Source organism: Sarcophilus harrisii, chromosome 2 (genome assembly GCF_902635505.1).
Source record: "Sarcophilus harrisii chromosome 2, mSarHar1.11, whole genome shotgun sequence".
In the NCBI taxonomy this organism is placed as follows: Eukaryota; Metazoa; Chordata; class Mammalia; order Dasyuromorphia; family Dasyuridae; genus Sarcophilus; species Sarcophilus harrisii.
This window is the reverse complement of record NC_045427.1, coordinates 197,571,342-197,587,435: the sequence shown is the minus strand read 5'-3', so window position 1 is coordinate 197,587,435 and position 16,094 is coordinate 197,571,342. Positions and strand designations below refer to the sequence as shown.

Genomic DNA, 16,094 nt, shown 5'->3' with positions numbered 1-16,094 from the left:
ATCAACAAACCTTATGACTTTGAAATATATTTTTGGCAACTCAGTTTTTTGTCTATTGAGGATACTAACATCACTTTGTTTCTGATTTATATTTTTGGTGAATATTTAGAGATTGAAAAATATGCTTTGATTCATTTTTGTAAGATGAGTTATTGTTTTGATAGCTGGTTGTAATATATTTAGTTTTTGATGGATAGGTTAAATAATAGCAAATTAAAAATTATGTTTGGTGCCACAGAAAGTAGGTGTAACAGCTACAGGTTTAATGAATTTTTGCTTCAAAAATATTCATTTTGAAAATCTATTGGGCTTTTTAGTCATCTTTATATGTGGGCTATTCCTTTATGAATTTAGTTCATAGTCTTCTAATAAAGAAACAAAGTGTAGGGAAATTGTATATGTATATTTTAGAGTAGTGTAGATTTTACAGTAAAGAGGAAGATGCTAAATAAGGAAAAGATGTGATATGCATAGAAAAATGGAGCTATCGAGATAGATCATCTAATTTATTTCCTTAATTTATAAATAAGTTGTTTTAATATAATTATTTATGTTTCATTTTAAATTTTAGACATTTAGTTTCTTAATTCCTTTTAACTTATTTGTAAATAACATTTCACTTCACTTTGAAATGAGTTGAAATGAACTAACATTTAGGGAAAGTTAAAATTTTTCCACAGAAAATTTTAAGATACATTTTTAGAATTATTACATATTATCCTTCTTGGCCCTGCATTATAAAAAACAAACAAAAAAAATGAACCCATACCTTTGAGAAAATCAGTTCCAAGATGTGATTAAAACAAATAAAACTAATATTTTAGAGGTATGATTAATGATAAAGTTGGAGTATGGGTTAAATACCCCCAAAAAAAGTTTTTTTTTTTTTTTTTTTTTTTTAAATGAAATGGGGGAATTACATTTGCATTGTGACCATGCATGATGCAGCTGTTTGATACTCATTTCATTGTAACAAATTATTATGTGTACATTTATCTGAGTTTGCAAGACCAATGCTTAGAAAACTTGTTTATTTCATTTTTAGGGATTTTTTCTCCAGTTAGGATTATAATGTCCCCTGGCATTCTTTAGGCAAGATTAAAAGTAAGAAACAGGTTTAGCATGTTCTTCTATTTAGTTGAAACTTTTCATTAAACAATTAAACATAAGCATTACTTTTTAAATTTAAAGAAATGTAATCACTTAAATACAGTTTCTTCCTAATATCAAATTATTGTATTAAAGGCAACACGGCATAGTAGTTAAAAAGCTGGGATTGGATTCAAGAAAAAACGAACTTAATGTGACTATTTTTATTGTTGAGTTAAATAAAACTAATTCACTGGGAGCGTTTTTTGGAGTTATATCTTCTTGTAGTTCAAATATTTTGTAGCCTCTTTACTAGATTTCAGTATCTTGGTAGTCTTTTTGGCTATTCCTGCAATGGTAGAATGCCAGGCCTGCTCTCAGGAAGATCAGAGTTTAAATGTGATCTTCGAGATGTACTAGAATGTGAACCTAGGCAGGTCACTTAGCCCTTATTTGCTTCTATTTCTTCATTCATAAGAATAGCAACTGCCAGAGTTGTTATGAGAAAGAATTGAGACAGTATTTGTAAAGGAATTAGCATATATCCTGAAATGTAGTAGGTGCGCTACATATATGGTTGAGGAAAGGGCAGAAGAAGGCCTAGAATACTTCCTATCATTCCTAATAAGAATATATATCTTATTCCCTATAATTCTCATGATTCTAGTTCACAGAAGTATGTGAATCTTCACCCTAAATATCTGGTTTATTTACCATCCAGCCTTAAAAACTTTTGGAATTATATTATTGATTTTAACATGCTGTTGTTATTTGTACATTTAATCTTTATTTCCTTTCTTTTTTGGGGGGGAGGAGGGCTGCTTTCTTTAGCAATGACTTTAGCAACTCTTGATTAGAATAACCTAGACAGAATGAGATTGATAGTTGGACCTAGGTCAGGAAGATCCTGAGTTGAGATCCTGGCTTTGATAATAGGTATTTGACTCTGGGCAAGTTAATCTCTGTGTACCTCATTTCCTTACATATGATAGCAATAATAGTAGCATTTACCTTTCAGGAGTATTGTAAAAATCAGATGACATATTTTTATTAATAAGCATTTATTAAATGCCTATTCTATGCCAGGCAATGTGCTATGTTTTGGGAATACAAGGGGATGTGAAAGATAATCCTTACCCTCAAGGAGCTCCCAATCGAATGGGAAAGACAATATGTAAACATTTATGTTTACAATATATAGGATAAAGAGGAAATAATCCATAGACCAAAGACACTAAAATTAAGAGGGATTAGAAAAGACTTCCTATAGAAAGTGATATTTTAGTTGGAACTTGAAGGAAACCAGGGAAGCCATGAGGTAGATATGAAGGCAAGCAATTCAAACGTGGGTTTAGCCAGTGAAAATGTATATGGTGTTTAAGGAATAATTATTTTGTTCCTGGAACAGCAAGGAAACCAGTGTCACTGATTGGAGAATTTGTGAGGGGACGAGTAAGATATAGGAATGGAAAATAGGAAGAAGCTAGATTATAAAAGGCTTTGAACCCAAACAGAGGCTTTTGTATTTCATCTTAAGGTAATAGAGATCTACTGGAGTTTATTGAGTAGGTTGGGTTTTGCATTTTTAAAAAATTATTTTAGTATCTGACAGGAGTAGAATGGAGTGGCAGGATGACTGAATCAGCCCATTGGATTATGTATGGCAGTAGCGCAGATATGAAATGATGAAAATCTGCACCAGACTGGTGACAGTGTCAGAAGAGAGAGGAGATTGAGGAGTCCAAGGTGACTCCTACATTGTGAGCTTAGAGGAGTGCTATATAAATGCTAATTATTATTGTTATTATTAATTAATTGTAGATGATTTAGAGATCTAATTTCTAGTTTATCATTAATTTCTTAGTACATTGCAACTTTAACATTGAATTAATATAAAATAGGACAGTTAAAAAAGAGAACAAAAATCAGTAAAAGAGAGCAGAGAAATAGAATAAGAACTTGGGATGAACACTTACATCAGCTGAACATTGAATTTAGTTCTGAGCTTTTTAGAAGTTAAGATAAAAAAACTATAGTAAATGTATATGGAATCTGAGACATGGGAGAAACTCTAGAAGCCTCCTAATTCAGCCTATATCAGAATAAGAAGCTCCTTTATAATTGATGTGAAAAAAAGTCAGGTCATCTCATCTTTTTGTGACACCTGTAATGAAGGAGAAACCACTGCCTTTCAAGGGAACCCCTTCCATCTGTAAATAGAGTCCTAGTTATTAGCTAGTTTTTCTTTAAAGTTAATCCAGGCATAACAAAGATAATACCATATGTTAGATTTAATTCTTTGTGGACAGCTTCTTGAATACTTTCATCTGATGTAATAGTCATGAATTGTAATTTTGTCTCATCAGAAAATTTAATGTTTGCCATCTATACCTTTGTCAGGAGTATTGGTAAAAATTAAAAAAAAAAAATAGTGTGGTGTAGTGGCAAAAGTACTGCGTTTAGAAATAGAAACTTTGAATTTGAATCCCATCTCTCCCTCATGTTTATGTAACTCATCTTCAACAAGTTATTAATTCTCTAATGGGAGAATTGTATGAGATTATATCCTTTTGGCAATACATATATCATTCAATGTTGAGCAACACAGAGAATGAGGAAGATCTTTAGGATATTCTACTAGAAATCTTCCAAGTTGATATCAAAGTATTAATGACAATTCTTTGGGTCTAGTCATTGAGGTCACTTTAAATCTATTTAACTTTATTATTGTTTATCTCATATTTCTAATCATTTTATTTTTTTTTTAAAAAAAAAGCATGATTGTTTATTTGGAGAGATGAACTCATTTGTCTTGGGTTAAAAAAAAGAATTTAATAGCCCAGATTTTCATATAAACGACATTGTGTATTGTTTAACATTAACAGTGTCATTATTTAATATTTCCTTCCCAATACTTACCTTCTGTGAAAGAAGAAAGAAGGAATAACACCAATTCTTAGCATAACAAAGATTTTATAGTAAGCTATAGGAGTGGCCAGTATTTTAATCACATATGTAAATTTTAAAAAGATGATATAAATGTATGAGCCATTAATAAAGGAATATTTAATCTTCTTAACCATTTTGGCTAATTAAGAGCCTGAACTTCTATATCAGATAAATTTGGAAGAAACTAATTTGTCCTGAAAAATTTTTTAGGACAGCTGTTACCAGTCATCCTTATCCACTTTAAAATAACCATAGTTTGCTCTCTGTAGAATATTTGATTTTGAGTAGAAATATATTCTCAAATAGTAAAATGAATTAGCCTGTTGCAAGGGATTATTTAGTATATATGCTTCAATATTTAGAGAGTCTGTAATTTTGTCCATATGAGCATTTTCACTAATTAGTAGATAGTCTTCAGGAAAAGTTCATTATTCTGTCTTGTAGATCAGCCTGGTGAAAAATACCTTTCTGAATTTAGCTAAGTTTTTTATCTTGGACATTAGACAGTGGGCTAAACTGTACCTGAAGCCTCTTCAACCTGGGTAGGCACTGTCAGAACATGTTCTTTATTTGTTTAGGCTAAGAATCCTGAGTTGCATTCACACAGTGCTGAGCTTTCATTACTGGATGTTAGAGAGACATTTATTAATTTCTTTATTTGTTCATCCATTCATTTATCCATATATTTATTGTTGAAATTCATTGACTGAAATTTTGGAAAAAGTCTAGCCAAATAGAATAATTTTTGTTTTAGTGTAAGTTATGCTTAGGTGCTCTAAGTCTGAAAATAGTTGGTCAAAAGGCTTAGCTTTTTATCTTTCTAGTAAAGGTAATCAAACCATGTCATTTGTATAGAGGAGGATAATTCTTTTTTGTTGTTGTTTATTTGTTTGATATAACTGAAAGAAAGGCATACCTAATTCATTCTGTAATTAAACTAAAATGTTTATGTAGAAGTCTGTGACACAGCCCTGCTTTTATGCCATTTGGAAATGCAAATTCACTTGCATAAAATTATTTTTTCATTGTAAAATTTTATTAGTATGATATAGGCTTTGAAAAGAAACATTAATCCTAAAATTTAGACCAGTATTTTGTAATTGAAGTCACAGGCAATTTCTTACTATGGAGTTAGAGATGAGTGAAAAATCATATATTATACCTTCACATTCATTTAACAAATATTGATTTGGTGTCTGCTATGTTAATATTCTCCTCCAACAAAGTTTGAACTCCTTGGGTGCAGAGATTTTTCATTTTTGTTTTTGTTATTTCCAGCTTGTAGTAAGTACTTAATAAATGCTTGTTGCTTGATTATAAAATCATGTTGGGGAACACAAAGAAAATTATAGTATAATCTTTTTTGCAGTCTAATCAGAGATAAGTAACTATATAGTGTATTAGGTGAAACAGCAATAAGGAAAATACAAAATGCTCTCTATAGGAGAGGAGGGAGAGATTACTTTTTAATTTATATTTAAGTAATGTGATACAGAAACCAGAGAGGAAATCTAGTATAGTACAAAGTACAAGATTTAGCGTCTGAGGATGTAGGTTAGGATCCTCAAACTTAATTGGGTGATCTTGGAACTTAGTTATTTTTTGTAAAAGTAGGGAATTCAACTAGAAAATCCTATAGCATAGCAGTGACCATTTGTAGAATAGTTCTAATTTAAACTTGCTTGCTTTCCATGCAAAATAATAGATGGATGAGGTCTCTCCATCTAATTTTAACAAATTTCTATGTTTCATAGTTAGAACATTTAAAAAGAAGGAAACATTTGATAAGGGATCAGCCAGTCTGGAGAGAGTAGAGTTTAAGTGTAAGGTAGTTCAGTTTTAAGGTTGGAGTCATGAATTGAAATTTGAAAGAAAAATTAAACCCAGAAAAAACATTGTTTGTTATTATCTTTAATTCACCTTTCACCGAGGAGATAAAATTTCTAGTGAGTTTTTAGAGGGGAAACTGAGCAGAGAGACACAGATTGATTGCAAATGATATTAGGTGCAACTCCATGTAATGACACTTAGAAAGAATTAAGGTATTTTCATTGAAGTGTCTGAAACTTGCCTACATATCCTCCTGTTTATTTTTAAGGAAAAATGTAAAAAGGTTTGGTTTGCTTCCAGTTCTCAAGAGACTAAAAAACTTATAAAAATGTATAGTATATATTGTAGCTTTCCCCATATTTGAAGGATTCTGAATAAAGACAATTATTAAAGGATGTTGAAGTCTCTGACATTTGAAAAATGGAATAAGTTAACAGAATTGTGGATTCTTCAATATAAAAGATCCTACTTGATGTGAAGCCAACAAGTCACCATCTCCTCAGTTTTCACAAAAGTAGAACATTATGAACTACTCTTTTAAAAAAAAAATTACAATTCTCTTAAATCCATTCTTTAATGGGAAGATAGATATGTATGTCGGTTAATAAAAACTTAATTCTAATAAACTTAGTTAATGCGCGTCTGATCAGAAAAGCCTTATTTAGGTCTTCCTATTTATTTTCTAAAATTGAATTTGTTAAAAACTTGTAATGGGTGGTTCTCTCTGGGGATGAATCCCTGCTTGACTCATTCTTAGCCTATTGCTGATAGAGAGGCCTGGCCAATGCTAGATAGTTCTAGGTTGGAGAACATGATTTTTTTTTTTCTTTCTTTCTTTCTTTCTTTTTTTTTTTTTTTTAACTTTGTTTTGTTTTGGTTTTAGTTAATAGATGTTTTCATATAAGATTGTGAAGACTGATTGGCTGTATATATTTAAGAAACAAATCAAAAAAACCTTTGTGTATTTTTACTTAGAATTTTCCTTAATAAGTGAATATTTATTTCTTTCTGGAAGAGAAATTTTTGTTTTCAACCATATTTGGTTGCCTAGAATTAACATTTTTTAGGTGTAGGGCAGACCTAAAAATATCCTGTCTTTTGGATCAAGGGGCCTGGAGAAAGTGCTTTTTGGAACTACTAAAGTGGTTTCCATGATACTCTTAAAATATACTATCCAATTATTAATTTTAATGAACAAGTGAAATGAGTAATTGACTAGATAGATCATAATAAAGTGCAAATCCTACAATATGTAACCAGAAAAACATGTAATGTATATTTTTATGTTACTTATGATGCAGTTAAGTTACAGTTAAATTGTTTAGATCAAGGATACCCTTTTTTGGAAGGTCCTATTTTCTATGATGACATTGTGTTTAATTTTGTGAATTATAATAAGACTTTGTATTTCAGTGAAATACATCTAATACCAAGAGTGTTAAAATTCCCAGAACTCTTTTTTGTTCATCACTATTACTTGATCAGCAGTAGATGATGGTGATTGTGTGAAGTGGAGGGTTAGACCATTCTCCATAGCTAAAGTAGAACTATTGTAAACATTTTTATTCTATGGAAGCACAAAAAAAGAATATTTTCAAATTATAAAATTTTGGATATTATGTCTTTTATGCCATGTTCCAAATTTTGATGGTCTTAACTGTGCTACTAGAAAGTTTTATTTAATATTATAAGGTACCACAGTATGTAAATAATCAAAATGATGATATAAGTTCAACTTTTTCTCATCTTTTTTAAACTAACATGTCTCTTGAGTATTCTTATCCCAAGAGGATTACTAATTTTATAATTGGGGGAAATAATATAGTTAGCCAAATTTTAAAAAGCATGTAGTGTTAACCAAGTCATGACTCCACAAGACTTGGGTAGTAACTTGATTTATTAAAGGAGAAAAGCACATGCAATGGGAACTTCTATCAAAGAGGCATTGAATATTTAGGAGGTACAGCAAAAAGGGGAAGTCTCATGGGAAGACCGTGGCTATTTAGGAGGTACAACAAAAAGGGGAGGTCTCTTGGAAAGACAATTTCCTCCCAAATGGGAGTGTCATGGAGAAGAAAAAGCTATAGGGGAAGTGAGAAGGAAGCAGGAAGGTTTGGGAATGCAGAACCATGGACAGAGGTTTTGCTTATTTCAAGAGTCCTGCTACACAGGTTATTAGTCTGGGCAGACTGACCAGAACCAGATTTGTAACTGATTTGATTTCAAGGGTACTAAAAGTTTAATATAGTTAAGTTTCAAGAAGTCACTGTTATGTTAGGATTAGATTTTTTTTTTTGGGTTGGGGAAGGTTTTATCTCTGGAAACTAACTAGAGCAAGTTCAAGTTCAGGGGGCCCCTCCACAGTAGATAAAGAAAAGTTTCTTGTGATATAACTGATCATAATTTCTTTAAAAAAATTGTAATTGAGAATTTGTTGTTTGAATACCCGTTGTAACCAGATCAGAAGATATAGTCTAACATTGATTTTGAGAATGATAGGTGAGTCATTTGTAAATATGAATATTGTTTTAAAATAGTTTACAAATAGACAAATTGTATGTGATTTTTTAAAAGTTACTTTTAGACGTATAGCCATTTTTTCATTGTAGCATATTTTGATTTTTTCTCTGCTATATTTATTGTAGAGCTTTTAACAAAATAGATATTTCATAAATTTAAGTTTCAATTTATTGTCCTTTCTTCTGTCCATTTTGTGCAGAAGGTACAAATGAGCAGTGACATTTGGTGCTTCTTTTCACCCAATACAGGTGGTACTGCAAGGCATGTTCTCTTGATAATAGATTTTTATTGTACCATTTATGGCACAAAAATTTCAAAGAGCATTCTTTTTAGGTGATTTTTCTTTAGCTCACTACTACCTTTATGAATTTCAATTAGAACTTGTAGACATATATTAAGAATCTCAAGAATTAGAAGACTTGGTAGGTTTTTTAGTTCAGCTTGTACCTGAACATGAATGACTATTTCAAGATGATTATTCAGCATCTACTTTAACACTTTCAACGAATGACAACCCATTACTTCTCAGAGTAGCTGGTTCTATTTTTGACTGTCTCTCATTGTTGGGAAATTTTTCTTTCTATCAAATCATATCTACCTCTTTGTATTTCTACCTGTTGACTCTTTCTCTGAGCACAGGGGCTTATTAAACAAATCAAACTCTTATTCTTCCATATGACAGCTCTTAGATAGCTTTCATGGCTTTGCTAAGACTTTTCTTCTTTGGACTAAACATACTATTTCTTTTTACTAATCTTCATATTGGCCTGGTTTCCAGTTTCCTTGATATCGTGGTTGCTTTGGTTGCTTTCTAGATATGTAATTTCTTTGCTATAATGTGGCTCCCCAAACTTAATACATTGTTCTCAGTGTTGTCTCATTAAGACAAAGTTTAACTGGCTAGTCATTTCCCTTGCTTTATTAATATATCCTAGATCATGTTAGCTTTTGTGGCTACAGTTTACTGTTGCTTCATTGAGCTTTTAGTCTACCTGAAATTTTTTTCCCTTTCTAAATACAGCCCATTAAAAACAACAATAACAACAATCACCACCAAAAAACTCAAGTATACATTTCTCTCATGAAATTTCATCTTATAAAATTTGGCCTTTTCTTCTAAACTTGGAATTATTAAACTGTGGCCAATAGCTTGGCCCAGTTGTTCTCTCCTCTCCCCTGGCCAGTTCTAAGATTTTAAGATGAATATTTTTTTTTTTTTCATTTAGACAGCAGTTTTTATAATTTGGGGTCTTACATCTGAACACTCTTGAAGATGTTCTGCTTCTAATTGTGGTTGTTATATTATTAATATTTCCCCTGCGTAGTTATTTCTGATTCAATTGGCTAGAGTCTGACTTGTTTTACGTGTATAGAGGAACAGTATTGATTCATCTTTGTTGTCATATCACAGTCTGAATTTTTGGGTTTTAATGAAAATCTCTTGATTCATCAAATATATTTGACTAAGAATATCACATGAATGTTGGCAATTCAAGGTTCTCTCCACCACAGTGTGAGTTATAAGATATATGAGATATAAAGTGCTTAGTTTTTGTTTCAAGCTAAAGTTAGGCTGTTTTGATGCTGCTGCTACCTTAGTTCAGAATATTTTTGTTATGTGAAGCTTTTGTTGTGTATGAAGGATACTTTATTTCTTAGAAATGTTTGGATATAGATATTTTTCAATTGGTTTGGACTTAGAGGGATCAAATTCCAAATATTCCAGATCTCTGGAAAGTTATATATTTGCCTGGAATTGCCACTCATTGATTATATCTTCCTTTGTATATATAATATTTTTTCCCCAATTATTGTAAAGATAATATTTAATACTCATTTAAAATTTTTTTTGAATTACAAATTTTCTCCTCTTCTTTGTTTCCCCTTCCTTAAGATGGTAAGCAGCTTGATATATGATACACATGTGCAATCACATAAAAGCATTTTCATATTATTCTTGGAAAAATATTTTAAGAGTAAGAAAATTTTCTTTGTCACAATTTTTGGATTTTATTTTCTTTAGTTTGAAATAATATTGATAATTGTTTTGAATTATTTGTTGAGGAACATATGATTCCATAGCTATTTTTTTGGCAAATGTACTGTATTGTTTGCTGATATTTTGTGATCTCATTTTGTTATATTTTATGAGATTTCTAAAAATGTTTTTTATATGATCTCTAAAACTGACAAACTGGTGCTTTGAGATGCTGGCCATATTTATTTTTATAAAAACATTGAAACAAAAAAAAAATAGCAGTAGACTAAATACATATTTGCCAAAGAAGTTATGAGTATGATGGAAATGAACAGGTAAATGGCACATCCAATTCACTACAATTTTATCTCGGATTCAGTCTATCACTGTATCATTCCGGATATTTTTTCTCAATGCTGTTGTTTAATCAGTGTTCAGTCATTATATATCTTCCTGTTTAATCATTTTCTTCTCTTACTCTTTACCTTTACATTTTTTTTTTTTCTAAAAGTGTGATTGGTTGTTCTATTTCTTAGGTTGCTTTTTATAGAAAAAAAATTTTGATTTTCTTTATAAAATGAAGAAACAAAATAATGTTAAAGTGCTTTGAGCTATTAAGATTGAAAATTACACTAACCTTATTATAACCCTCTTTGTTATAGAATATAATTCACTTTAAGGCAGAGAACTACAACTGCATTCAAAAAGGAGATTAATTATGGAAATGCAAAAAACCCTTTCAAATGTTCCTCATAGAATATAATCCAAGGCCAACATTATAGTAAAAGTTTCCAGTGCACAAAAAAATTCTTAATATGGTTATGAGGTAGAATAGTCCATTAGAAGATCCAAAAGATCTAGGTTAGCTCCAAGACAAGGTATTTTATACCTTTTTGCTTTAGTTGCTTTATCTTTAAAATAAAGTTTCTCTTACATAAAGTCATCTCCTGATCATTTCTATTTGTTTTTAGAATGCATCATATGATTTGTTGATATTTTAATTTTATGTGTAAATTATGGTTTTGTTTGTGTTGGATTTAAATTAGTTGACATTCTCTGAACTCATCCAAAGTTCTTAAAGAATGGTGACATAGAAGCATTTATGGGGAAACCTGTTTGGAATGAAAAATGTTCTGTAAATAAACCACAAAGTAGCAATTTAACAAACTGATAATTGAGAGTTAGTTATATACGCTCCTACTTATTTTCAGGTAATATAAGAATATCGTATATTAGAAAAACTTTAACCACCTTGAAAGAAAACTGTTTTGCAAAAACAAATGCACAGTTTACATGCCATATCTATTGAAATAATCGGCTAATTTTCCCTCCTTTATTTATATTATTATTATTATAAATTATATTTTGTTATACGTGTTAAATTATTCCCTGAAATAAAAGCAAGCGTATACAGTAAATTCCAATGAAATTTTAGTTCTTTCTTGGCATAATTTCTTAATCTAATTTTTAAGTTTTTCTTGACATATGCTGATCTAGTTTGCTGAACAATTACTTGACATAGAAAGTAACAGAGGATGATAAACCATCCTGTGGATTACTCTGGATCTCATTTTAATTACCTTATTGAGATTAGTAGCAGCATAAGTTGTTAGTGTTTATATATGAGCAGATGATTTGATGAAGACACATATTTATAGTAGAAATAGCAGTAGGTTTAAAGTCGAGAGAATTGGGACCATTGGGCCTCAGTTTTTTCATCTTTGAAGCCCTTGGACTAGGTGACTTCTCTAATATAGTCCCTTCCAACTCCAAAATTTTATTATTGTCTATAATTTATATTAAAGATTAATGTGATTAAGCATCTTGATTTTCCTTCCTAGTAGTCAACCTAGTTTGAATCAGTAATCCAACAAATATTTGTTAACTACTTATCTGCAAAATGCTGTTATCCTAGAAAGATACTCCTGAATTAAATGTATAACAGTTGCTCTTCCAAAGAGAAGTGGAAATGTTCAAAATTTCTTTTACCTTTTGTTTGTAAAAGTCAATTTTATTTTTATTTATTTATTTGCTGTCATCAGTCTCTCAGGAATTTAACTTCATTAAAAATAACTCTTACCCACTAACTTAATTTGTAATTACTCCCTTTTCTGGTTTCTCCTCATTTTATAACAAATCCTTTGACCAGTGGTCTAGTTTATTTAATTCCTTAGGGATTTTTGTTGCTGTTTATAATGCCTTGCACATTTTGGGTATTCAGGAAAATGTTATGTAAATAATAAAAGTGTATAGTTAAATACATTCAACTCAATTATTCCTGCAAAAGGAGAATGGTGACATACATATTGAAAAATAGCAAATAATTAAAAAATTATATTTGACTTTATAATATATTGTAGCATTTGCTTAATAAGAAAAATAGAAAACTGATATGTACTCAGGGAATATGAGCAGCACAGAGTCAGAAATAGCCATTGATTTAGAATAAAGGATTAAAATATTCTTTAGATTACTGCATAGGTAATTGATAGTTGATTATGAGAAATATTACTGTAATTTGATATTTTGCTGAATTTATTCAGTATATTTTCTTTACCCTAACTAATTAATGATGCTTAGCTATTTAAAGGAACGTTTCCTACATCTAATTAAAACTAATAATTTTTTTTTTCAGGGCATGAGTATTATAGAACAGCTAGATCCTGTATCTTTTAGCAATTACTTGAAGAAATACCATAATACAATATGTGGAAGACATCCTATTGGGGTGTTACTAAATGTAAGTACTACTGTGAAACCTTGATTTTAGAGTTTGTTCCTATCTAAAATGAAATGATTGGCTTTAAACTCATTCTCACAGGTTGGGCATACTCAAAATAATTTTTTTTTTCCTAATTTGCCTTTAAAACGATAGTACTATAACTATTATTAAATACATTTAAAAAAAAAAAACAATCCTATTATTAAACACATTTTTTAAAAAAACTATCCAAATGTAGTATAATGCTATCCTATACTTTTTAGTCATATCATTGAAAGAATGTAAATAGCATTGTGGAAGGAACACTCATTGCAGTATTCCTGGCTGTGTCACATAAAAGCTATGTGACTTTTAGCAAGCCAGTCATACTCTTTGGCGTGGGTCTGAATTCCTGCCCTTATAAAATGGAAAGAATTGGACTGGATAGCTATGGTTCTTTCCAGCTCAAACATTTGCATCAAATCCTACTTCTATATGTAAACTCTTACTAAGCTGAACTTTCAAAGATCTATTTGATTAGAAATTGCATTTTTATAGGTTACATATAGAGTAAACAAAAGATTAGTTCCTGTTGTATAGGAACTGTCTTAAACAAGATATATGACATTGAACTTTCCCATATTGTATTTTAATCTGAAGGAGAAGGGATCAAGAATTTTGTTGAGTTCCATTTTAGAGAGGCAGTAAGAGAGTAAGAGAGTTGGGTAGATATCCTAAAAGGAAGAATGGTAAACTATTTAGGAAAGCAGAAAAGATGTAGAACAATAGAAGTAGATAACTAATAGGGATGAGAGACAGGGCACATAATCATTTTGAGTGCCAGGAGGTTTTACTAACTATATGACCTTTTAGCAGCTTTTATCAAGTATTTTTCTTTCCAAAAATGAGAAACTTACACTGAATGATTGAGGACATCTCTTCCAACCCTTAAAATTCTGCTAAAATGTTAAATATGTTAAAATTTAACATGAATAAGAGAATATAGTGGAGGAGAAATTGACCCAGAACATTGAGACCCAATGTGATTTGAAGAGCAATAATAAATTAGTTAAACATTTTTAAGGAGGTGGTGGCAGGTCATATGGTCGCAGTGAGTTGGCACAGAAGGAACATTTTGGTTTAGTATTTTGTATTGCCTATAGGAATGTATATTGGCAGTTTATAAGATACTGTCGAATTCTAATTTTCTTCTCTCTTAACTAAATCTGTAAGTGAATTCTTGATTTCTCTAGTTGTTACAGTTTCCCTCAAAATTGTTTTCCACTTAATATATTTTATCTTTAATTATATTTACTTACATGTGTTATTTTCTTTATTAGAACATTAGTCCCTTGAGGAACAGGTTTCTTTGTTTTGATTGTTCGCCCTGTATCCACAGCACTTACCATCCCACAAGCACTTAATATTTTTTTAGTGAATGAATTACATCTGAGTAAATCAATTAGTACTGGAACTAAATTTTATGTATATATTTTAAAAATTAACAGCAACTGAGTTTTATGGATCTTTAAGGTTTGCAAAAAACTTTACATATATTATCTCATTTCAATTTTGGACCTCAGGTCAGCAAAAATTATAGATGAACCTGAACTGAACCAGTATTTTAATGAGTTCAATTTTGGTAAAGAAAAGTCTTTCATAGTTCAAGGGTCTTTCATAGTCAGAAATTATCTTTGAGGCAAAAATTAACAAGGGCCCAGAGGTAGGTATATTATGATAGCCTTATTAAATGTAGGAAGAAAGGGGAGCTAAAACTGAAGGTTACTGAGATTTCTTGTTTGGACAAATGACAAGATGATAAATGTTTTCCACAGTAAAAATAGTTGTGAACTTGGGGAAAGACCTTTGAGGAAAAAACCCTCAGAATATTATATACTAAACGTATTTAATATAAAAGCAGCTCCAAACCTTTTAAGAAACAAAAAAAGAAGGATGAAAAGGTAAAGAGGCTTAGAAATTATCAATGAAGTTGAGATCAAATCATTAATTACTTAACAATCCTCATTTCATGTATGATTTACAGCCTAACTATGTTTTTTTTTTTTCCTCCCTTCTCTTTAGGCTATCACAGAGCTCCAGAAGAATGGAATGAATATGAGCTTTTCATTTTTGAATTATGCCCAGTCAAGCCAGTGTAGAAACTGGCAAGACAGTTCAGTGAGTTATGCAGCTGGAGCACTTACAGTCCACTGAAGCTCTGAATACTCAGGGATACCACCTGCACATACTCATTCTCTAAATGAGGTCCCAGCCTAGCCCTTACAAAGATACAGTTCCTGGTCTTTGGGGATACTGAAACCTCAAAATTAATAGAACTTTCTTCTCTTCTTTTCTAGTAGGTGTAGTCCTTCCTTAATTTCAACTCATTTTAAAATGCTTTCTTGTTTAGGACAATGGAAGGAAGGAAGACTGGTATCAAAATATTTTATGATTTAAAAAAGTGATGATGGATGTAAAGTCATGGTGGCAGATGGTCCTTCAAATAAAACCTGTAAAGCATTTACCATATTCTAAATTTGCACTCTTTGCAGACCTGTGCACATATATTCAGCTTTCAGAATAGTTTTGCAAATTGTAAACAAACAAAAAAGGGTGAAAGCTTTTTAATAATGAAATTGCATTTATAAACAATCTGTATTAGAATATAATAAATCTCCAGTATAGTCAACTACTACCCGTGTTGTACAACAGATACCTTCTATTTTAGTTGCTAATAAAGGGCTACACAACTCGAATTAGTCTGATTTAAACTTATTGCTCTGTGGTATATGTGTAGATTGCTTTTCATGGACTTCATCTTAGAATTTTTCTGTTCAATTTGGAAAACAGGTCTTTTGTAAGATAGTTTAGGATGTGTTTTATATTTATATAAGACTTTCAGCTACGGAGATTAGTATAAAGTTATAATTTACAAATTGGCTTTTCAAAGCTACATACAGTATGCCAAAATTGCTTTTAGGTATATGAAGTCAATTTTTTGTCACTAGATGCCATGTTATAATAGAC

At 30.6% G+C, this 16,094-nt stretch overlaps 1 protein-coding gene across 2 annotated transcripts in view; it reads left to right on the top strand.

Moving 5' to 3' along the window:
* Positions 1-15,829, top strand: part of MEMO1 (mediator of cell motility 1) — a 118,182-nt gene extending 102,353 nt beyond the window's left edge. For both annotated transcript variants that reach the window (XM_031951228.1, XM_023494606.2), the window contains 2 exons: positions 13,002-13,106; positions 15,150-15,829. In XM_031951228.1, coding sequence (XP_031807088.1) covers positions 13,002-13,106; positions 15,150-15,281 — 237 coding nt within the window. In that variant the 3' untranslated portion in view covers positions 15,282-15,829. The remainder of the gene's footprint in view (positions 1-13,001; positions 13,107-15,149) is intronic.
* Positions 15,830-16,094: the final 265 nt, after the last annotated feature.